This window comes from Musca domestica, unplaced genomic scaffold (genome assembly GCF_030504385.1).
Source record: "Musca domestica strain aabys unplaced genomic scaffold, Musca_domestica.polishedcontigs.V.1.1 29, whole genome shotgun sequence".
NCBI classification, from domain to species: Eukaryota; Metazoa; Arthropoda; class Insecta; order Diptera; family Muscidae; genus Musca; species Musca domestica.
The window spans coordinates 3693459-3719027 of record NW_026712296.1 but is presented as its reverse complement, the minus strand read 5'-3'; the positions used below and the strand labels follow the sequence as shown (position 1 = coordinate 3719027).

The 25569-nt window shown below is 34.0% G+C and overlaps 2 protein-coding genes and 1 long non-coding RNA gene across 6 annotated transcripts in view; 1 reads left to right on the top strand and 2 right to left on the bottom strand.

Annotated features, from left to right (window-relative positions):
- LOC101899547 (longitudinals lacking protein, isoforms A/B/D/L) overlaps window positions 1–16700 on the bottom strand; it is a 31160-nt gene extending 14460 nt beyond the window's left edge. Inside the window, exons 1-6 of one of the 4 annotated variants that reach the window (XM_059124511.1) lie at window positions 16485–16700; window positions 15340–15924; window positions 14060–14603; window positions 9502–10183; window positions 9165–9418; window positions 8985–9093 (exon numbers count right to left, since the gene is read on the bottom strand). In XM_059124511.1, coding sequence (XP_058980494.1) covers window positions 8985–9093; window positions 9165–9418; window positions 9502–10183; window positions 14060–14230 — 1216 coding nt within the window. In that variant the 5' untranslated portion in view covers window positions 14231–14603; window positions 15340–15924; window positions 16485–16700. Of the gene's footprint in view, window positions 1–367; window positions 3627–8984; window positions 9094–9164; window positions 9419–9501; window positions 10184–14059; window positions 14604–15339; window positions 15925–16484 lie in introns of those variants that run through there. The other 3 variants (XM_020038096.2, XM_020038095.2, XM_059124512.1) reach the window with 3 other exon arrangements.
- Window positions 6309–6990, top strand: LOC131803353 (uncharacterized). Its single transcript, XR_009342535.1, has 2 exons — window positions 6309–6601; window positions 6674–6990. It is a non-coding gene; the product is annotated as an uncharacterized LOC131803353 (long non-coding RNA).
- A 4257-nt stretch (window positions 16701–20957) lies between the features above and the next one.
- LOC101899878 (titin) overlaps window positions 20958–25569 on the bottom strand; it is a 139111-nt gene continuing 134499 nt past the window's right edge. The window contains exons 39-40 of the mRNA XM_059124487.1: window positions 25229–25531; window positions 20958–22237 (exon numbers count right to left, since the gene is read on the bottom strand). Coding sequence (XP_058980470.1) covers window positions 21996–22237; window positions 25229–25531 — 545 coding nt within the window. The 3' untranslated portion in view covers window positions 20958–21995. The remainder of the gene's footprint in view (window positions 22238–25228; window positions 25532–25569) is intronic.

The following is a 25569-nucleotide window of genomic DNA, read 5'->3' as shown; positions in this document are numbered from 1 at the left end:
TTCTTAACGCCAAAATCTTCGATAAAAGAGTGTTATAATTATAAATTTTGATTTGAAAATTTAAATTCAAACTTAAAAAGTTCAACATAAAACAAATAAAATGTGTGATTTAAAACATCCTGATTCTGTATGACGACACGAAAGGGAAATCGAAAAAGAAACTCTAATTCCATATTTCTTAAAAAAAACCAAAAACTTCTTACGAAATCTCTTTCACATCTTCATACAGAAACAGAGACTAACTAATGTAATGTAGAACTGTATTTCTTAACGCCAAAATCTTCGATAAAAGAGTGTTATAATTATAAATTTTGATTTGAAAATTTAAATTCAAACTTAAAAAGTTCAACATAAAACAAATAAAATGTGTGATTTAAAACATCAACTTTTTATTACTTTTTCACTTAAAAAACGATTTTTCTTAATTTGATCTTACATAAGAGAATTAGTTTTAAACTATTAAAATCAAAGTGCTAAAATTTAAACGTTTGCTTTTATGATGACGAGAATTTGTTTGAATGTGAATTAAGTTAAAAAAAAAAAACATGATTCTTTTCTTTATTATTAAGTTTAGAGTTATAAACTTTTGAAATGGCCATATGTTTTTAAAAAGGGGGTGTTAAAATTATACACAATTACTATGTGGTACTCAGAAAATATGTGTCGAACGCACGAACACCCATCTGCTTAAGAATTCCACCAATGCAAATAAATAAAATATGAATATCTTTTAAATACGTATGTTTGTGCACCCGTTCTAATCATTTTGTTGGAATATTTATATTGTTACAAAAACAAAAAAAGGCAATTCGAACAAAAAAAATGCAAGAAACAGCACAAGTTATTAGGAGTATAAGAATCATGTCTTAAAATATTTATCTTTTTATAACTCTTCATTTTTAAATAAGTATTTATAAATAGAATTTCGAGAGGAAAATTATTTCATATTTTCTTGCAACAAATGCATAAGTAGGTGTTCATTTTCGTTTTTTTTTATAATTTATATTTCAAATGTCCCTGTATATTTATGAAAGAAAGATATTTCTGATAGTGTGCGCATCCTTTCTTGTTTAATGTGGAAAGTAACTTATTGATTTCTCCTTTCTCTAACAATACTATACACCTTTTTTTATTTGTACAGGATCTTTAATCATTGCATTGTTGTTATTTACACACACACGCCGCACCTGGATATGCGAATCAACAGAAACGAATTGTTAAAATAACATCATATGGGCTTCGATTTGTTAATAATGTCATCAGCAGATTGCTTCCTTCATATATAGTTTATGAATTCAAATTGATATAATGACAACTTCAAATTATATTCAAATCTTATTTGGATTGTAAGGTTAATTCAGCAAAATGTTTAACTACAAAAAAGTAGTAACATCATGTCCATTATCTTTTTTCAAGCGTATGCATTCTGTTTTCGGATTGCTTGCATTTTAAGATCGTTATGTAAATTGTTTACAAAACATATGCTGGTATGTCTGCCTACATCACGAGTTTAACATGTTTCTTTTGTGTATTTTGGTGTTATTTTTAATTTCTCAAATGGTTTCCTTTGCAAAAATGGATTAAATCAGTCAATATGTGAGGAAGGGAATGTGATTTTCTTTACTCTGCGTTAAGTGTTCTAAAAAAGAAAAAATGTAAAGTCCCTACAACTTTAAATTTCTTTTGCTGATTGAATCAAGATCCATTAGCCAAATTAAATTTTAGTTGAAATATGTCTACTGATCACTTGTAGAAATCCATGCTAAGTCATGAAAACTGAATTTCATTGTTCAGTTTTGACTTCATATTTGCATCGGAATCATTTTTCAAAGGTACTATTAGAATAAAACATAGACAATTTTTTCATTCACGATTCAACTTCTTTGGTAATAAACACTTTGCTGACTATTAATATTTTTCTAAAAAGGCGCTTTAAATATGTCCATAAAAACTTTTAAAATACTGGATGTTGATTATATTAATATGATGAAATAGCATACAGGCACCCCCTATATTTTCAGATTTGGCTATTTTCCACATTAAACAAGGCTAAATTGATTCCGTAGCACTCAATATCGAATATATTTCTCTAGAAAAATAAAACAAATTAAAAAATAAACTCTACGCTTAGACAATCTACGACGGTGGTAAAGGTGTAAGTTTAGCCATGTACGTTGTTGTGGCATTTTCTGTAGGATGTACTATTATCGGTGTGGCTGTCGCATAATTTTGTACATATATTGTGGTTGGCGGCGGCGGAGGAGGATGATTTGAATGGGGATGTGTATGTGCTATTAAATTGTGTGATGGTGTTGCTATTTGATTATCACATGTTGCGGCATTAGCTTGAAGTATTGCTGCAGCCGTTGCTGTATTCGTTAGGCAGGTGGCTGATGATACCGCTGTGGACACAGATATAGATGGTGTTGCATGGGTGGGTGGTGGAACGGCCGTTGTAACACTTGCCGACACTGTATGATGATGCAAATGCATTGGTATAATTGGTAATGATGCTTCAGCTGTAGCCACCATAGTCGCAGATTGTCCCGAAGACGTTGACATTGAATTCTATATTGAGTTAAAATTAATACTCTGTAGATTCATTGCAGCTGCTGGATTGACATTGATAGTACCCGCGCTGGCACCACCTCCGGCTCCAGTCGCATCAATGTAACGCTGGCGGGACATCGAGTGTAAACTGGCTGGAAAATCCATGTGGCGGGTGTCTAGAAAACTCATTACTCCCATAGTGGGGTGGGCTGTGGGTCCACCTGTGGCGCCGGTGTGGTGAGGCGCGCACATTAACGAAGGTGTGGGTGTATCCGATGTTGGTGGAATTTGCATGTTGAGAGCAGCTGTTTGGGCTGCAGCTACTGCTGCGGCCATATGATCGTAATTTTCATTGGTATCATCTTGGACATTATCGGGCGGAGGGGGAGAAGGTGAAAGGTTCGGTTCCTGTTTCACAACACGCGACTTTATGCTAGGCCTTGATACGGGATAACCGCGTTTTTTATACTCTAACCATAGTGTCCTATTGTTGACACCGTAAAGGCGCGCTGCCTTGCAAAAGCCAATCCCACCAGATCGTACTGCCTCCAGAGCCCTTATAAAATTCTCATCGCCTTGTGGATTAACTGATCGTTTTCGTTTTATATTGGCATTATTATTTGCATTATTATTTCCCGCCATATTACTTCCACTGCCCGTTGCTGAACTATTGGCTGCCGGCGAGGCAGATGGCGATGGTCCCTGACTATAGACGGATTGAACCATATTACTATCGTTGGGCGAGGGTGGTGACATGTTCTGAGCAGCTGCTACTGCAGCATTTGTGTAACCACCACTCACCGTTATTATTTGCGGAGAGTAAGCCGAATTTTGTTGATGTTGTTGCTGGTACTGCTGCAGTTGTTGTAAATGTTGTTGCTGCTGCTGTTGTTGACTATTCACAGCGTCTTGCTGTTGCTGCTGTTGTTGTTGACGTTGCTGGTGTTGTTCGCTACTTGAACTGTTGTTATTGTTGGCATTGGGATTTTGATTGTTGCTATTGCCAATTAAATTGGTGGGACAGGATGGCAGCGAAAAGCGTGAATAACTTGGTTCAACAACCGTCCATTGTAAACCTGGGAAGGGGAGAGAGAAGAGAGTTGGTGGTGAGAAACTTGTTTTTTCATCATCAACAAAAATGATAGAGAGCCATTTCATCCAAAAAATTTTAGTAATAGTAAACAAATTAAATTTACTTGCAAAACTACTTTAGCAATCCAATTTATTATAAACTCAACTGTTTGATTTTTATTTAACTATAAAAATAGGAAAGTATTAGAAGAACGAAGATGTTCTTCTTGTTCTACTTTTATTAAAGAAATAGAGAGAGTTTGAAGAATTTATTTGGAATATAATTTCTTGTAAACTAAATAGTCAAAAAGAAAAATAAGGAAATAAGAATACTAACTGAAATATTTAAAGTAAAAACGATTTTAAGGACTCTGTGCTATGAATAGCTCTCTCCTGTTCCCAAGTTTATTGCTTTTGTACATTGTTGGTTTCGAGATCTTTTGGAGGTTGCGAACTTGTAATTCACGTTTTCTTTCTTTATTTTTTTTTTTTTTGCACTTGGAACATGTATGTTTAATAAAACAATTCATATAATATACACAAAAAATGACACTAAATTAAATTAATTAAATAGTGCAGGGATAAGATTTCACGTTTTTAATTTGGTATACAAAACATTTGGTTTTTTGGAAAATATGATTAAACAATAATAAAAATATAACTTAAAAGAGAAAATGTTAATGTAGCGTGTCGCAGTTGATTTCTTGTTTTTAACAGGCGAGACATTTAATAGCTACAGAGTTACAGTGAAATATTTTAAAATGCAATAACAAGGATAATGAAATCATAACAATGGTTTTCAATTTGTACAACGCTTTAAAAAATTACTATGCATTTGAAATTGAAAAGATATACAGGGTGAGATGAAAAATACTGCAACCAAATTCCGACTGCTGTCATTTCTAAGCCTCTCGTCCGACAGCTGTTAAAATTATTCCAGTGACAGCTCATTATATTGTTTACAAGCGAACAAAATTATTTTGGTGAGAATTTTCAAAAAAAAAGTTATTCGTGATGAAATTCAAGCGTTATAGTGTGATTTCTTTATATTTGGCTGGAAAACCACAAGTAGCTATCGTTAAAGCACTCCAGCATTTAAATGTGAATAAATCTTTTGTGACTCGTACAATCGTTCGTTACCGTGATACTGGTAGCGTAGTCCGACGTCAAGGAAGTGGACGAAAGAAAACGGCATCAGCAGAAGTGGTTCGAAAAGTAAAGAATCGACTTGATCGAAGTCCGCGTCGCAGTGGCTGAAAATGGCTCGTGAGCTGAACATATCGCAACATTCCATTCGCAAATATTGAAAAATGAGTTCGGGGTACAGTCATTGAAATTCCAAAAAGTGCAAGAACTTACACCGCAACAGAAAGAAAATAGACTCAAAAGAGCTAAAGAGTTGCTTCGCTTGGGCGAAAGTTGTCCAGCAGTTTGTAAACAAAGAAAGTAATCGTGTTTACTTGTCAAAGAGGTCAGCTAAAAATGTGCACCTTCGGTTGGACACCAGAACTTAGGCGCCGGCCATGGTGATGGTGATAATCGACCATGGCATCAGAATAAATGCCGAATATATTCTGGAGGGTGTATTAAAACCTTCGGCACGCAAACATTTTAACCGCAGACACTAAAAAATACACAAAGTTTCGATCACTTCAAACAAGCGCTTTGCCGGGAGTGGGCCAAAATACCGCAAAGCAACATTCGGGCAACGTGTGACGTTCATTGGCCGTTTGAAGGCCATAATTCGCCCCACATATGACCAATTCAAACAATTCTAAACTTATTCTAAAATTTGATGCTATTTCCAACATTTTTTGCTTTCATTCAATAAAATGTAAAAATTATGGCGTTTGACTTTATTGCAGTTTTTTTATTTCAACCTGTATATTAGTCAAGTGTAGTGAATATTTTAATCTGTAGTTTAGGTATGGGTTCCAACAAAATCAGGGCAACAGGAAAAAGTTGCCAAAATAGTCTATGTCGATAAAACTCTTTTTGCCGTCTGATTTTGAAAACATCTACGATCGTCTTGATCGATTAACATCGAAACAAAAACAACAATAATTTCCAGACATTTTGTAACGTTCTGCATAACACTTCTTAAGAAGACACAACAATAACCTCTGTCTTATTTATTTCAGATTAGTAACCAAGCTAAATTTGAAAAAATATGCATATTTACGTTGTTTTCTTTTTTCGACCTTTTTATATTTTAATAAAACAAGTGTTTTTCGATATTCAAACACACTAAAGGATCAATATTTAAATATACTATACTACATGGTACAATAAAAAGGTAAGTAGAGCCATGGTACAATAAAATAAAGGTAACCTAATTTCAAATTAGCATTCCCAGCTCTGCATTTTCTGTAATTTACCTTCTCAAATTTTAATGCATAAAAAACAGTTCCCATCTCTGGTTTTGTGTGTATACAATGGAATTATGAATATAGATTTTGACAATGAAATGTTGTCAAATGTATAAATTTGAAAAAAAAATTGTAAACATATGATTACATGACTTTACCTTCTTAGTTCCACCATGGGTAGAGCTAACAGCTGATTAAAATTTTTTTCTAAGTGAGCCCGACTTCTGCCAATTTTGTGTATGTATTTATTGTTTTGAAAAACAAAAACAAAATATTTTCAAAATTAATGATTGGAAGAAACTTAAATTGCGGGATGCACATTAACAGCCAGTTCCACGATATCGAAAGAACACGTTCGCACAACTTTTACACGACAAACAGCTGATTTCCGTTCCACTAAAATCCATCAGAACGAAAATTTGCACGAAAATCAAAGCGAACGAAAACGTAAGCATTTCAGTGTAATTTTGCGTTCCACTATCTTTTTTCTTTCGTACGCATGCGAACACAAATGTCAAAATCAGTCACTTGTGTTTTTGCTATCGTATAATAACAATTAAGGAAAATTGTTTTAACATAAACATTGCTTGATTGAAAATGGAAACAAAAATGTAAGTAAAAATAAAAAATGCAATTTAATATGTGAACAACAAATATATATTTTTTTATTTTCTCAATTCCAGCACGAAAAAATCATCAACTACACAGCTGCGGGCACTAGTATATGGAGGAGAATCCTGTGTTCGCCAGAGGAGTGCCAATTTTTGGAAGCAGCAGAAGAAGTTTTAAATCGGGGCGGATTTGGGTAGTTCTGCAACCGGGCACCCACTTCTCTTCCATCTTATCCAAAAGAGCCCGAAAACTTCCTTCGACACACGAAAATTGGCCACAAACCTTGAAAAAATTATTATTATTATTTTTTATTATTTCAAAAATGTAAAAATACAATCATACTTACTGGTTGTTAGGTACTTCAAATAAATTCGAAGCATCTCTTAAATGCCTCCGTGGCACATTTTGAACCTCCTCCACATCATCCATAAAAAATAGGGCTACGGAAATATTCTTTTTTTTATTTTCTAAGAGCACAAATAGTTTGAACACAATCACTAGAGTTTTTATTTTGTTTGTTTATTTACAATTTGTTTGTTTACAACTGAAATGTCAGTTGAGACAGAGCCACTGCTGCTTTTTCGCGTTTAAATTAGACATTTGGCGCTTTTTTGCCTTATTTCGCGATTAATTTTTCCAAAAAAATATTTAGCAACACTGAATCACGTAAGGCTATGCGAAAGAAAGAACGAAAGTTAGTGGAACGCATTCTTATACGAAAGTGAGTGAGTAGCCTTCGTTCGCACAAATTTTCTTTCGAGATCGTGGAACAGGCTGTAAAGCTATTCGCGAGTTTTGCCATGGAATTGAAAGAGCGAACAGTTTAGATCATATTTTTGAAAGAAAATCCAGGCATTTCATTCATTTTTGCCGCTACTTAACTCAATTTAAAAATGAGGAAAAATATATAATAAATGGAAACAACTTGTTTAATGTAATTTCACAGCAAGTGGGCTTACAGTACGTTTATATAGGGTTAACCCTCTGGATTTGGATTTAAATTGTCATATCCATTACTTTTACTTCAAATAAATCCTCTCAAAGTAGGTTAACCCTACAAAAAGTTCTAACGTAAACATGGCATTAGCCTCAGGGGTGTATTTCTATAGTTTTACGAAACTGTTCTACCTCATTATTGTACCATGTTATACTATATAATATTTTGGGATGACAAAATTTCAAAAAAATCAGAAACAAAGAAAGTCTATTACCATTTTTTTGGAATAATTGTTAATTATAAATTTCACCTGCTACGGGGTAGATACGAGGTGTGAGCCGATAAATTCCATATCTCTTGTTAAAAAATATGCAGATGGATCAAGTTTTAAATGAGCCGCCGAATTGTACATTAAGTTATGAGAGATATAAATACTGAAAAATGTGATTCTTTGTGGGAGAGGTAGCAGAAGGGGTAGGCCGATATACATCATCTTTACTACACATCCAGAATTTGAAGAGAATTTCGAAAGTCATAAGTATTCAAAATTTCGATTAGTTGTGGGAAAGGTACCAGAATGTGTGTTCCGATATATCCATCTTCATACCTAATATTTTGTTGATAAAAATATTGGGATGTACCGAGTTAATTAATAATCGGATGCTCTTTTCGCGTTTTATGAGCTTCATGGTTATTCAAAATTTTGACCCGTTGTGGGGGAGGTACCAGAATTAGTGGATCGATATTTACTATCTTCACACCAGAGCTTGTGAGAGTTACTTCTATTTAAAATTTTGTCCCATTGTGGGGAGGTACCAGAAGGAATGGTCCGATCGTTCGGGGGAGGTACCAGAAGGAGTGGATCGATATTACCCAACTCCGAACTCGATCTAAGTTTAATAATAATAATACGATTTACCAATTTTGGGCCAAATCGGATACTCTCTTCGACAGTTATCGTGCGCACCAACCAGCCAGCCAGACAGACGGACGGACATCGCTAGATCGACTCAAAATGTCCTGAAACGGATTTGGTCCAAAGAGACCTAGGGTCTAAACCCGTTATTTCGATAAGGCACGTTTTGGCCGTATTAAATGATATATACCCTCTATAGCCATATGGCTGAGGGTATAATAAATAAGTCGAAATGCCGTCGAATTCACCATAAAGTGAAATAATTGTTTTTACCCAATTTTTATATAAACCGAACCTCAAATAATTAAATTAATATAAAACAATTTCATTTCCTATCATTCAACATTGGACATAAAGTAAAAATTATTCGTATTGCTTCAAATGGGCGTGCATTATATCAGAACCCTCAAAGTCTAGAATGTTATCATGCTTCAAAAAATAATAGATGTGAACAAGTACTAAAAGTAGAGAATGATGTGATTTCAGACAGACAAAGCAAATACTAGATAGGTATTGCAAATACACTTACCTGAATGTGCAGATTGCGAATTAGGGGCATCGTGTTCAGATGGAGTCGTGGCACCAGATATATCTAATGGCATCGATTGTTGAACGCCACTGATATCCACTTCGGGTTTCTAAAAATACATATGTATATAAGGGGAGTCAATCACAAATGTATTATTCAAGTTATGTTTCGGATAATTACAATTTGCATATGTACATGGCCGTGGGTGTCATCTAAACTATCTGAGTCTTGAGGGTTATGTTCCAAGTCATTATTTGATGCCTCCTTAAGCAGTTTTGCCGTATGCAGTGAATGTGCTGCTAAACCACCAAGAGCGCTATTCGCAGCGGAACTACCAAATGTCATTTGGCTCATTTGTGACAGCGTTAAACCACCCGCGGTGGCGGCATCCAGTGAAGTGTTATGATCTTCGGAATTGGTACGTTCACCTGAGCCTAAAATAAGAGTTTTATCAAGGGTTAAATATATGTGAGGACGGGGATGCGGTATATAATTTTTGGATTGTCGCGCTACGCACCATTATTGGACGACTTTCGTAAACGTTTTCGCCTGGTTGCCGGTGAGGCGCCCGCGCCTAGTGGTGACGGTGTGCGTCTTAATTGTTGATGGTGTTGTTGCTGCTGTTGTTGTTGTGAGGTTTGGGTTTGACTATTTTGAAGCTGTGTGTGTAATTGTTGTTGTTGCTGCTGATGGTGATGTTGCAGCTGCTGTTGTTGCTGCTGCTGTGCTTGTGCTTGAAGCTGCTGATGATGTTGGTGTTGTTGTTGCTGCTGATGCTGTTGTTGTTGTTGCTGGTGTTGTTGTTGCTGTTGGTGTTGTTGAAATTCTGTACTACCCCATAAGGAGTCACTGACACTACCAGTGCCGCTGGTACTGCCAAGACCTCCACTGCTATTACCACCACTGCTGCCACTTCCACCAATCACATTGTTGCCGCCACCACCACCACCCCCAACCAATTCTGGGGCTTCGTTCGATGATTTGCTTTCGGATTTTGTTAAATTGGCTGGATCGGTGGGCATCTCCGCTAGTCCTTTGATCTTGAGCATTTCTGCCGTTTTTAATATATGCGGCAATTGCTCTTGCGATACATTTACCTCGCCATAGTACATAAAATCGACCATTGTCTTCAAGTCATCGTACTGAACATCCTTTAAAATAACAATTGGATGTTGGCATGGATTTGAAGTGAAAAGTGTCTAAAAATAAAAGAAAAAAAAACGTTATCTTATGAAAAGCTTTAATAGTATTCAGATGATATAACTAAATATATCTATAACATAAAAAAAGGAAACATTCACACAAGAACTCTAATTCCATTACACTTGATAAGACTCCATGTAGCATACAAAGAATATTTTTTTTCAAGTGTGTTTCAAGTTTTAATTGCATTTTGCTATTTCGTAACATTATTCCTGCAGGTCACTCGGTAGATTGTGCCTTCCGATATTTCGAATCGCATCCACTTTAAAGAATTATCTAGATATTTCCTGCCAGGCGGTAACTCCTGGTAAACTTTATCGTTCTCAACTAATAATCAAACGTTGTTTTTATAAAAACAACAATAATGGGGTTAAGCCTTACCATTTTGCAACAACAAAATACTATGGTATCCCGAACAAACATGCCAACACTGTTCGATGCGAGTTTTTAATATCACAGTCAATCTTTCCTTGCGGAAAAACTCTAACAGCTAAAAGGATGCAGGGAATGATTTTCTTTATATCGAATGTGACCAATTGTGTTCAACATGGTCTACAGTTAATATAATAAGGAATTGCACTTGAAGGCGAGCAAGGCTTTTCAAAGACGAAAAAGGAAATAAACACTAGGATAAAGCCATACTCCGAAACCATTTTTGAACAAGTAGTCCGAGCCTTCAACTTGTCAAGAGTTGGAAGTGACGTCCCAACTTCACTTTACAGAGGTAAGGTAAAACTGTGTTAATGAAAATTTGAATTGTGCAGAATGTATATAATATTCGTTTCCTCCTTTCTCGTTAATGTGTTTCTGAAGAATACAATTGGTACACATTTTATAAATATCCTTCGTTGACATTTAATGTATATGAATGTTAAGCCACTGACAATTCAGCTTGCAACCAAGAATGGATTTTATTACATTTTGGGGAGGGATCAAATGGAGAAAATGTTCATATTTAAATAAAATATACATATTTATGCGGCTCGAACCTGTGGTTGAATGTGTGAGTTGATTTTTTAGGAAAATAATAATTTTTCTAGTGGATTGTACCAAAGTTTCGTTTTTTAGCCTGCATTACATATATATCTTAAAAATAAACCCTTCAAATTTCAGAACCCACATACAGGGTGAGATGAAAAAACTGCAACCAATTTCAGACTGCTGTCATTTCTAAGCCACTCTTCTGACAACTGTTAAAATTATTCCAGTGACAGCTCATTTTAATGTTTGCAAGCGTACAAAAGCATTTTGGTGAGATTTTTCAAGAAAAAAAAACTTATTCGTGATGGAAATCAAGCGTGATAGTGCGATTTCTTTATATTTGGCTGGGAAACCGCAGGTAACTATCATTAGAACACTCCAGCATTTAAATGTGAATAAATCTTTTGTGTCTCGTTACCGTGATACTGGTAGCGTAGCCCGACGTCAAGGAAGTGGACGGAAGAAAACAGCAACATCAGCAGAAATGGTTCGAAAAGTAAAGAAGCGACTTGATCGAAACTCGCGTTGCAGTGGCCGAAAAATGGCTCGTTAGCTGAACAAATCGCAATATTCCATTTGGCAAATATTGAAAAATGGTCTCGGGGTAAAGCCATTGAAATTCCAAAAAGTGCAAGAACTTGCACCGCAACAGAAGTAAAATAGACCCAAAAAGTGCCAAATTCTATCCCATTTGGACAAATATTAGACGTTTGGTGCACAATAAAAGGTAAATCTGAACCGATCTCAATAAAATTTAGCAAATGTATTTCTGAGCTGTATTTGATATATTTCCCCAAATATTGTTTGTTACTGAGTGCATATTACGGCTGCGGAGCACAAAAATAACTAATCGGATGAACAATATATATGGGAGCTATAGCTATATCTGAACCGATTTCGTTCAAATTTGGCATACTTATTTTCAGTCCTAATTTGGTTGTATGTGCAAAATTCCATACTATTCGGTCTGTTATAACACGTTTGGTGCACAATAAAATGCAAATCGGACGAAGATATATATGGGAACTATATCTAAATTTTGACCGATTATCTCCAATTTCAATAGGGTTCGTCCTTGGGCCAAACAAATAATTTATGCAAAATTTCATCCGGATCGGCTAATAAATGCGATTTGTACTTTGTTTACAAAAATACATGGACAGATGGAGGGACATGCATAAATCGACAAAGACATAATACCCTGACCAACTTATGGTGTAGGGTATAAAAAGTTATTTGTGATGGAATTCAAGCGTGATAGTGTGATTTCTTTATATTTGGCTGGAAACCCACAAGTGGCTATCGTTAGAGCACTCCAGCATTTAAATGTGAATATAAAAAATGGTACGAGACCATCGCCCGTTACCGTAGCCCGACGTCAAGGAAGTGGACGGAAGAAAACAGCAACATCAGCAGAAATGGTTCGAAAAGTAAAGAAGCGACTTGATCGAAACTCACGACGCAGTGGCCGAAAATGACTCGTGAGCTGAACATATCGCAATATTCCATTGTGCAAATATTGAAAAATGAGCTCAGGGTAAAGCCATTGAAATTCCAAAAAGTACAAGAACTTACACGGCAGCATAAAGAAAATAGACTCAAAAGAGTTAAAGAGTTGCTCCGCTTGGCGGAAAGTGGTAAACTGCCGAATTTGGTTTTCTCCGATGAGAAAACATTCGTTGTCCAGCAGTTTGTAAACAAATAAACTGCCAAAGGTCAACTGAAAATGTGCTCCTTGACCACCAGAACTCAAGCGCCGGCCATGCCGGTGATGATGACGGGCAGCTTGAAGGTCATAATTCGTGCCAAAGGTGACCAAACTTATTCTAAAATTTGATGCTTTTTCCGACATTTTTGCTTTCATTCAATAAAATGTAAATATTATGGCGTTTGACTTTGTTGCAGTTTTTTTATTTCATCCTGTGTAATATCTTAAAAGTAAACCCTTAAAATTTCTGAAACCAAATATAACCAATTAAGAGAAGGTGCAAATCGGTTAGGCGGACAGAACATTATTTTAAATTAAAATCTTTTAAATCTATTTTAGTTGCAGAGCTAGAAGATTTGCGTTTTATTGAAATTACTTGTAATTCGTACATATTATTGAAGAAGAAAAAAACTCGACATGACGAATAAATTTTCTTATTAATGAAATTACTATGTTTACCTAAGAAACCCTTTGTTTTTAGGTTTCTCTCTAAAGAACTTGTGTTCACAAAATATTTGTCCTAGGAGTTTTTTTTTTAATAAGACTAAAGCCGAGGAAACTGCCTAGGATTGGTGGCTCTCGCCGAATACATAATATTCCCGCCGTATTTTTAGTAATATTACAACAACAAAAACTGTATAAACCCTGACTTATTTTGAAATAACTTAAAGGCAACACTATTCCTAAAATATTAATATAAAAAAAAATAAATGAAAAGTGCTGACTATGGGTCCACTTACCCCATACGGCAGAATACAATTAATTGAAAAGGAAACTATTTCTATAACTTTCGATCCACCTAGCACCTACATATGGTCAGGATAAGTATTTGAAGCAGTTATCAACTGATACATACTGAGACGTTGGTTCAACAGAAATTCTACTGTAGGATCAAATATGAGCCCTATATAAAAATTTATATTTCCGAATGAAAAGTACCATTTAATCGGGATAAAATTAACTAAACTTGATCAAGACAACGATATTTAACTATGGTAAATGATTCCAAACAATCTGCAAATAAGCAAAGGTGCCATATGGAGTAGGATTTGCTTCTACTAGATGGTAGAACCTACACTATGCACACATTCGATCCAAGGAACTGTACTCAAGTGTCTATGAAAAATAGGATTTTTATGGTGATAACTTTCAATACATTGGCAGAATAGAATTACACACTTACCTGAAAATATGAACTGCACGCTGAGAGCACGATTTTGTGTGCCTGCAATTGCCTTCCCTCAGCGGCTAATGTCACATCAACCAGTGTGCCATTGTGTAGTAGTGATGAGCAGACCGATATAAAGTTTGGTTGATGGTTGTTCCAACGTAAACAAAATTGTTGCACAGACATATTGTTTTGTTCTTGTCTCTTCAGAATCTTCAATGAAATGACGCAGTTGCGATTGTTGTTATACCAAAATTGAGGGACAATGTGACAGTGGATGAAGAAGTCCACATTCCATTTGGCCAAAGATATGTGTTTCTTTTGGTGCTGTGCTACTGGCTAGGCGATTATCCTTTAATTCTACAACCGACAAGTAACATTAATTCCACCGAGAATGATGACGCAACGCTGAATTTTCTTCAATCACAGACACTCGCACGATCCGTTTAATTATTCTTTTTGATGACCGCAAAAATGTTTTTGGTGCTTCCAGAGCAGCATAAAGCTGCTTGGGTTAATACAAGTTTCGTTAATTTCGTTCAAATTTAATTAAAAATACCTTTGTAATATATCAAAAAATGAGAAATTATTGATAAGATTCGATGGCACGAAAGAAGAAAGAAAGAGTTCTCGCCATGTCTCGTTGGAGGAGGAACACAAAACGAAAAATCCGTAATGAAAAATACCAACCAACAAAAATACACACATACACTGTCTTTACACGGTGCAATTTTTAGCTGGCATTTTTATCAATTCTCTTTTAAAATTTCTGCGTAAATCTTCGCGCCTTTACACGGTGGCATTTTACGATAATAGTGCTTGGCATTTTTTCTGACATTTTATTTTATTCAGTATTTCGTATAGAGCTAATTGTTTGTAACAGATATTTATAAAGAAGTGATTTAAAATTAAATGTGTGAATCTAAAGAAGAAATGATGGAAAAAGTTATTGAGGTGTTAAATATTGCATTATTAACTTTTATTTTAACTTTCTTTTTTTACTTTTTTAATACTTCCAATTAATTTTCATATAATTCACTAAACAATTCAATCACTAAAAACATCAAATCACAATAAAAGAAACGCATCAAAAATTACAATAAAGAAACGATATGAAATGTCAAAATCATAAAAATTTTGGAAGAAGCAAAAAGAGAAATGCAAAGAAAATGGCATGTAACCCTGTGCGGTGGCTTATCGTGCAATTTTTTCTTCTATCCTTGTCTCTCTACACCTTTTACCAACAAAAAAAAATGGCATGGTTAAAAAATGTCACCGTGTAAAGGCAGTGATACAGCAAAAAACAAATTCTCAGTCGTTCTCGTCCGTCGACGACTCCACCACGACGTTGTGTAGGAGCACGGAGCGATACGGCACAGAGCGGTGCGGGTGTGAGCGAATATTTTGACGTATTGTCTGACGTCGGTTTATTTATTCTTTTCTATTTGTGTTGTGTTGCTCGTCGACGTTCACCAAGAAGCAGTAGAAAAAAACATATGAATAAAAATAATTCTCACACCGTTCATCTCCGTATTCATTGTTCCGTTCAGCGTATTCTTGATTCTTGACACCACCAACCCGGCCACACTATCAACAATCTAATACGCGCACACACACATACACAACAACGCGTCCAATAGGCTTCTTTCTTTGATTTTTTCCCGACCGTTTGTGTAGACTTGATTTGTTTTTTGTTATTGTTTTGACTGCTTCCGAGCGATTCTCCTAATCAAAAACGGTGCTTTTTATTTCGTACATTTTTTTGCTGGAACATGTTGTTTTTGCTTAGCGATAATTAAATTCATTATCACAATTTCTTTCATATACACAGACGCACACTACGAATCATATTCTGCTTTGGCAAGCAAGGAACGTCAGAACTAAAATTACCAAAAGATTGTATGGGAAAACGAAAAATCGAATCAAGCTCAATCAAAATGACAATGTAAAAGGGGTAATTTTAGTGTTGGTAGCCTAAAGCGAGCACACAGAGATGTAAATAAACGTACGTAGTTTATTTTTCACTTCGTTTTGTAATTCTTATCCATGAAGACAATATTGTTTATATTATTGTTTAATGACATCATTGTCACTTGCTTGAGCCAAAATCAAAATGTTGCATTGCTTTTCTGATCCTTGTTTAATTTTTTGTACAAAAATGAGACAGCGGTCAGAGACGTACATACATGGCCTATGTGCATTCAGTGTTGCAAATAAATGTGTCCCATATCAAAATAAGCAAATGACGTGACGTCGCCACAACAATGCACAATATGGACAGAGTTGCAAAGTATTAAATAAAATAGATTGCAAAATAAAAAATAATTATTGATCCATGTTATTAATACATTTTTAATTCAATGCATTTGCACATATTAGGCCTTGTTGTTTTCCTAATCACAGAGTCACAGTAATTCCAAAATGGCGCGTTACTTCATACTTCACTTGTTTGGCAATCTATTTTACACTTCAATTAATTTGTTTGTGCCTATAAACATTTATTTGGAGCCACATCATTGATACATTGAATTGTTTCGTTAGTAATATCCGGTTACTTTTCACTTGCAAACTTTATGCCAATAAAAAGTTAAAAAAATAACACAATTAATTCCGCACCGTGATAAATATATATCATTAGGGATACAAAGGTCGACTCCCGACTAGTCGTGAAATCCAGCCCGATTACGATTTGTTGATAATCGATTTTTGTTATTGGTTATACCATGTTCTTTCGTTAATGCTATGTTCTCATTGCACTTTCAATCATTTTGTTCGCTCTCAGAATTATGTGGCGTTTCCACTGCACTTGATTCGCTCTCTATTCGTTGTTTGACCCTTAACTATGAAAAAACTACTTAATTCTTCACACAAAATTTCCTGAGCGAACACTCATATTTGTACATTGTTCAAATCAAATCACTCTCAGAACAACGAAAAAATGTGTCCCATCCCTAACAAATAAGAGCATTTATCGAAAAAATAAATTATGACATTTAAAAATTGAAAATAGAAAAATTTAATGAAATTTTGATAATTTTTGGGAAGACTGAAAATTATCAATGAAAACTACAATGTTGAATAGCGTATGTACATTCAAACGAAAGTACATTTTGTTTTCTCTCTCATCCGAGGTACGCATTTTGTCCACGAGTTGAAATTTTCACAGAAAACTGGAAACAAAAGAGGCAATATTTTCAAAATTTTTGTATCGGCAGAAAAAATGTTTGACAAGTGTCTCTTCAGCAGAATTAAAAAACAGAAAAATACAAAAATATGTTAAAAATGTCAACATTTACACAAAACGTTGAAAACATGAATGAAAATTATAAAATTAATGATAAAATAAATCTTTGGGAGAAAAACAATAATTTATTCTACTCATATTAGTGAGAATTTAATGTAAATTAGTATAAATTCCCATTAAAATCAACAAACAAAATTTTTGAAAAAATGAATTATTTTACTATGAATTACGAATCGTGCCGTATGAACGGGTTAATTCATGTACCTAATTCTGAGAGCGAACAACGTTGTTCGGCTTCCAATGGAAACATGCTATTAGGTACACGGCGCGATACGCAATTCATAGTAAAATAATTAATTTTTACAAAAATGTTGTTGATTTTAATGGGAATTTTTATGAAAACATGAAATTCGCATTAATATGAATAGAAGAAATTATTGTTTTTCACCCAAAGATTTATTGTATCATTAATTTTACAATTTTCATTCATGTTTTCAACTTTTTGTGTACATATTGACATTTTGAATATATTTTTGTATTTTTCTATTTTTAAATTCTGCTTGTCAAACATATTTTCTGCCGATATAAACATTTTGAAAATATTGTCAATTTTGCTTCCAGTTTTCTGTGGAAATTTCAACTCGTGGACAAAATGCGTACATCGGATGAGAGAGAAAAGAAAATTTACTTTCGTTTGAATATACATACGTCATTCAGCATTGTAGTTTTCATTCATAATTTTCAGTCTTCCCAATTTTTTTTCAAAATTTCAATAATTTTTTCAATTTTTAAATGTCAAAATTTATTTTTTCGATAAATACTCTCATTTGTTAGGGATGGCACAGATTTCATCTTAGTTCTGAGAGTGATTTGAATGGAACGAAGAACAAAAATGTTTGTTCGCTCTGTAAATTTTGTGTGGGGAATTAAGTAGATATTTCTTAATTAATGGTCGAACAAAGAATCATGGTACAATAAAAAGGTAGGGTTGACCTACTAGCTGATTACAATTGTTTTCTAAGTCTGCCTGACTCCTCGCAAGTTTTATTTTCAAAATCAATGATTGGGAGATGCGTAAATAGCGAGATGCGCATTAAAGCTATTCATCAGTTTTACAGTTTTGAAAGAAAATCCTGCATTTCATTCATTTTCCCGCTGTTTAACTGATTTAAAAATGAGGAATAATATTGAATAAATGAAAACAACAAATTTGACAGGAAGTGGGCATAGCCTCAGGGCTGTATTTCTGTAGTTTTACGAAGCTTTTCTACCTCTCCATTCTATCATGCAAGGAATAGAGAGCGAATCACGTGCCATGTGACCTTAGCATAACACGGCACTATTCGTAATTGATAGCATCATAAATCGTTTGTTCATACATGTAGGTTCTTGATTCAAATTCAACTGGAGAGACATTTGTCAAATTGATTTTGGCTTAAATTGTGTTTATAACCAGCTGGCTTAGGTATCAAGTTATAATACCTACATTTATTTGCTATGTCCCAGAACCTGCAATAATCTACTATTTTTTGATGCTATAAAAGGAAAAATCGGTTATCGTAGTAAAACAGACCAAAAATTGACTTCAAGGCAGAAGGTATTGGGATAGAATAAAGGAGGTTATGTTGTACAGTGATATATTTACATTTTTTTTTTTTTTTTTTCAAATTTATACTTTCGATACCATTTCGCCTTTAGAAGACTTCAAGCTGCTTATGTACCCACACCTTAAAGGTGAGAATACATAAAACGCTTTTTTGACTAGCTCAAAGATGAGAATACATAAAACTCTTTTTTGCCTGGCTTAAGTCAAAAAAAGCGTTTTATGTATTCTAATCTTAAGTCATCGGCTGGCTTCTTCGAAAAAGAACAAAGGAGCGCTGGGTCAAAATCGAACTGTGACAACGTAAACCTATCGGTCCACTCCATCCAGTACCTCCCCCACAAAGGGTTAAAATTTTGAGTAATTACAACTTTTATAAAATATGATGTAAGAGTCCGATTGTCTTCAAATTTCACACATCCCAATATTTTTATTAACCCAAGGTCTGATTATTCATGAAGGTCATAAAACGCGAAATAAGCATAAGGTACTCTTTATATTTCACACATCCCATTATTTCTACTAACACAAGATCTGTTGTGAAGATGAGATATATCGGTCCACTCCTTCTGGTACATAAAGGTAAACAATTTTGAATATCCACGAAGCTCATAAAAAGCGAAATTAACATCCATGAAAATGGAATACTTCGGTCGACTATATCTGGTACCTCACACACATGTTAATATTTTCTAATAATTATCACATGTGTCATGTAAAATGATGGATGTTACCAACCTGTTACCAAGTTATCCCATATTTATATCGTATTTATTTAGGTTCGATACGAAATAGAAATATTGGCCCATTCCCTCACGCCTCAGAGGGTCAACAGTTTGAATAATCATAACAGAAGTCAAAATATATTTAAATAATACAACAATGCTGAGGGTATTAGTCTGTCGGCAGAACCGATTGATACTTTTTATCTTGTTTTAGTTACAGCCAAAAAACATCGGAAGTTTACTTTTGTGACACCTTGTATTTATCTGGGATGGAGCAAATGTACCACGATAATGCTTATTATCGCTGTAAATGCCTATGTTATTTATTATACCCTCCACCATAGTATGGTGGGTATATTAAGTTTGCCATTCCGTTTGTAACACTTCGAAATATACATTTTACACCCCACAAAGTATATATATTCTTGATCAGCATAAAATTCTATATCGATTTAACGATGACGATGTGGAAATCGCTCTAGCTTCAGAATGAAGGTTGATAAAATTTTACTCAAATGTATATTATGTGTGCAGTACTTTTGGTATTGGAAATGGGCCATATAGGTCCACGTTTGGTATAGCCCCCATAGATTAGTACCTCCCTGTTTTCGCTATTTTGGTGATTTTAGCGGCAATATTCACCGGAATTGTTTCAAATTTGGTATTTGAAGTTCGTATTGGATACTACAGCCTATAACAGAAAATTTTTTGTGCAGGTCCACGTCTTCGTATAGCCCTCATACAACAGTACCTCCCGATATTCCGTATTTTGTTGATTTTAGCTATATTATTCACCGGAATTGATTCAAATTTGGTTTTTGAAGTTCGTAATGGACAGAAAATTGTCTTTGCAAGTCCATGTCTTCGTATAGCCCCATATAGATTTTAGCGTCATTATTCACCGGAATTGTTTCAAATTTGCTATTTTAAGTTCGTAATGGATAGTACGGCCTATGACGAAGAATTGTTTGTGCAGGTCCACGTCTTGGTATAGCCCCATATAAATGTACCTCCCGATATTGGGTATTTTGATGACTTTTGCTACATTATTCGCCAGATTTTTTTTTAGTTTCGCATTTGAAAAAATAGAATTTTTAACGGTTTTAATTTTTTTTTTTGAAAATTGCCAAATTCGTTCCCAATGATGGGGGGTATTCAAAATTCGGCCCGGCCGATCTTACAGCTTTTTTGCCTGTTCTATTTAAGATGATGGATTTTTCGGACTTTTTCGTCTAATCTCGCAAGTCTACCAAACAAGAGCCTGTTGTGGCCTTTTATCCCGATGTTATAATATCTGCGTTGAACATTTCAAAACAAGTTTTAATAAATAAGTTATGCATGACATTTTGGTAAATTTTGTTTTATTAAATTATTGTAAGGCAAATATTTAATTATATTTCTAATTTTATATATATTATGTCTTAGTTAGAAATATGCATTCCACAAACAAAATAATTGTTCATACACTTATTACATTGCGATTTACATAAACAATTCGCACCTTTAGTTTAGGCAATCGGTTCTGCAAATAAGTGTATGGCTAAATAAATTGTAAATTTCCAAAAAATGCACATTTCTCTTACATTCATTGTGTTACACAATTATTTTTTATTCTTTTTTTTTTTTTGGTTGATAGCTAGTTTCGTTTACTTTTTGTCAGGGTATTTGTGATTTCTTTTGAAAATTTATCACAGTTTAAAATTAAAGAAAAGAAAGAAAATAAAGTAAATTAACAAAAAATTAACAAATCGCTTCTAAAAGTTAAACCTTTTTGAATTAAGAGAATTTAACAATTTTTTTCAATATTGAATTAACGGTATTATTGTTTTTATAAATTGTGTAATGATCTTCTCATGAACACCCGCTGTCTTTCGGTTTTTGAAACTGTTTTCGTTGCCAGTAAGCTATGGAAAAAATATTCTTCGCTCGCATTTACTTTTTCCAAAACTACCGTGAACGCAACAGTTTATTTAGAAGTATTTTTTATTTATATTAATTTGTTGGGGATTATTCGTCTTCTGTGATGGTTTTTCCTGCCAAAAGAACATGATTGTGTGTTGACAAAAAACACATTACACAACTTTTACAAATTTCTATTTCAGTTTTCTTAAACTCTAAATCAAAATAATAATAATAATTATGTAATATAATTTTAAAGTAGAAAAATTCTAAAGCTACATTTAAATTAGTTGTTTTGTTTAGTTCTTTAATCTGTTTCAAGTGTTGTTTGGTTTTTCCGCTTTTGTATTAGTAGTTTCGTTGGCGACAGTATAATGTACAGTTTCTTTGTTGTTTTTATAAACATTTTTCTTGTTTTTTTTTTTTTGGTTTTTCTATTTTAGTTCCAGTCCGGGTTTTTTTACATTGGTTCGAATTTATTTATTGTTTTTTTGTTTTAATTTTCATTTTATGTTCTGTGCTTATGGATTTACTTCTCTGCAATGGTGGCCTCTTATTGCCTGGCAATTCAGCCCATATACGGAAGAAGTATTCGTCATGTCGCAACAATTTCTGGCGGGCATACGAATGGATATCTGCAACCATATGATGCATACGTAACCACGATGATGTATTGCATGAGCTCATTTCGGTGCGTTCCTCCTCGGGCAACGCTGGGTGACCTAAATGTGAACGATGGGAAATGGAATATTATTAATAAATTATTACATTTGATAAGAAGATAATTTAACATTTATTTATTATTATTTAACATTTAATTTATTCTTTGCATAACAACTGCTGAAGGCTAAAGGTGAGAATAAATACATAAAACGCTTTTTTTGACAGGCTTAAGTCATCGGTTGGCCTCTTCGTAGAGGAAAAAGCAAAGACATAGAAGTGTAAAGATAGGACAAGACAGAGTGAAAATATGGTAACCCTGTGAAATTACCTCTGTTGTTACGATATCATAACAACTTAGTTACCAATGTTAACTGATTTAAACAGCTAAGGTAATATGCAAATTTTCGGAAAGGTCTATGGAATAGAATTTTGAAACAAAAATTTTGGATTTTTCAAATTTTTATTTGTTATCCGCTTCCGTAATTGTGGTTTTTATATTAACATGTCTCTGCCATGAGTTTCATTGGGATCGAGTTCTGACATCTCTACAAGATTTCCCTTCTCGTACTCAGATTGATGACAATTTGCCTTGCGTAAACACTAGGTAAGAAAACACAAGGACCATGGTAGAAGGATGTAGATGCATCAACTCTTGGGAACATTGATATGTCAACATTTTTAGATTTTTTATACGAATTTTTTTACCAATTTACCATTGGTCTGTTCTAGAACTGCAAAACTGAAATCATGGTACCTACCATGGCAGGAGAATACAGGTAGATGCATCAACGCTTGAGAGCATTGATATGTCAAAAATAATTAAATGTTTTTTTTTAATGTAAGTAGATTTTAATATGTTTCCTTATACGACGTCATTCGGAGGTTATTATAATTCGCGTTGTTCAACAATTTTTATCAATTTATTGACAAATTTATATTTTGTAATTCTTTCTTCAATATCGGCGTACGCTGATAATTTCAGACCAAATATTTTGTTATTTTCACGCCTTTAAAAGGGCATAAAAGTCAAGTAAGAATATAACCCATTGTGAAATATCTGATTCTAATAAAAAAACCCCAGATACTTAAAGAAAAACGTATTTATTTAAAAGAGAAAACTAAAATATAACTCTGATAAGTCATGTAAGACTTGATTATGGATTGGTTGAATGAAACCAAACCAAAGGAAAAGTATGAAAACAAAACGCTTCCCTAAGATAAAGGGTTTGAAATATTAATCTTTATATGTTTTAGTCCAATAACAGATAAATAAATTTGGTATTCCTGAGATATGGAATGTAAAACTGTTTTTACGTGCCAAGGAACGTCGAAAATAATAGAACATTTATTATTTTTTATTATCTGCCACTCGTCATACGAAAATATTTTAGATATGACATAGATTTTATTTGAAAAATGCCAAGATCGAGTTCATCAGAAAAGGGTTGCCATATTCAATTTAGCAAATGAGTTAACCTATAATACAGGTAGTTGCATCTACGCAGCTGCTAGGGCAATGAACTGTTAAACCAATTTTTAAATTGAAAAATTTTAATGAAAAATTATTAAAATTTATAAAATTTTTTGAAAAATGCATTTCATAGAAAGCTCCGATTGGTGTAGTATAAGAAAGCTTGTAAAAATCCACTTATTTTTTACATTCTTGCAGTTCTGGAACAAATCATAAAAATTTTTTTTTGACGTATCAATGTTCCCAAGCTTTTATGCATCTACCTGTATTCTTCTACCATGGGAAAATATAATTTGTGTAAAAAGTAATCCTTATGTAAGCGTGTGATAGCAAGAATTACAAGTCATTTGTAAAATGTCAATTTTGACATGCACCGGGAAATACTAATGGATAATAAAAATGATAGCACATACGTAAAATCCTTATCGTCTGATGGCAGTTTAAGGAGGAGAAAAAAAATAGACAAAAAATGAGCTTTTCTTTGATGATTTTAAAATTGTTTTTGTGATTGTCGTCACAGAGACAAATTTTAGTTGTATCTGGTCAACATAACAATTGAAAAAATGTTGACAATGTTTTTACTGGAAGTCGACTGTTAACACAAATGTGCTGCAAAAGATAACGATTCCAGAGAGGCATTTTGACAGTTATTTCAATGAGAGTTTTTTTCTCGCAATCACAAGCGAGCCATCTTCTCCTCCATTAAAGTGAGAATACCTAAAACACTTTTTTGACTGTCTTAAGTCATCGACTGGCTTCTTCGTAGAAGAACAAAGGAGCTTTAGGGTGACTTAGTTCGATTTTTGTCCTTAGCTCCTTTATTATTTTCCGATAAAGCCAGCCGATGACTTAAGCCAGTCAAAAAAGCGTTTTATGTATTCTCACATTTAAAAATAATTTATTTTGGAAATCATAAGCATAATTATTATGTTTTTCGGCTCATTTTTAATGTTTGTTTCGTTTTGATAAATCAGCTGATTGCTTGTCAGTATTTACAGTGACTTCGTATGTTTACTTTTCACAGTTTTTGGGCAAAAGAGAATAATGACAAATGAAAATATTGCCAACGGAAAGTTAGTTTTGTTTTTTATGTAGGTGGCTGATTTACGTGGTCGACTTCGAAAACACATTTCATCGTTTTTCAAGAATTTCACTTGATTATTCCGATGTCATGATGTAATTTTCACTTATCTTTAATTATGGAACAATTTTCAACTGACAAATATCCTACAGTGTTTTTTACATTTGAACATTTGTAACATGTTAGAATTTGAGTGACTTCAATATTTTTTCACTCATACCCCTGAAACGACATCGACTACATCTGGCCCGTTTTTTTTATGGTAAGCGGCGGAGAGCATTCCTTTCTCTATTTTTTCATTTGTCTATGACAAAACTACCTAGTTATAAGTTGTTGAACAATGACTGTAGGACAAGTAACCAGTCAGACCTATTGCTATGTTGACTAAAAATTCATAAATCATATTATCTTGCCTTCCGTATAAACTCGCAGAGAACGTCGCCATAGAGCAACTATAGCGTATTGTAATTTGGAGTTTTGGAAAAATGTTATACATACCCGATGTTTCGACGTGATATGGTTCTTCGGACTCCAAAGGTTCACTAAGACCTATTTCATTCTTGGCAAAGATACGTATCTTATAATTGTGCTTCTCTTGCATGTCCTTAATTTGGAATCTCAAAACACCCGCTGGTACACGTCCCACTTCAATCCACATACTCTTCTTCATATCTCGAATGGCAATGTGATAGCCCAATAATGGCGCACCACCATCTGATTCGGGCATGCCCCATTCAAAGACGTGGGTATTAGCACCAATGACTCTGGCCTCGAGTGGTGCTGTGGGTGGTGATGGAACGGCTATAGGGGCAAAACACAGGAACAAAGGTTAGTAAAAC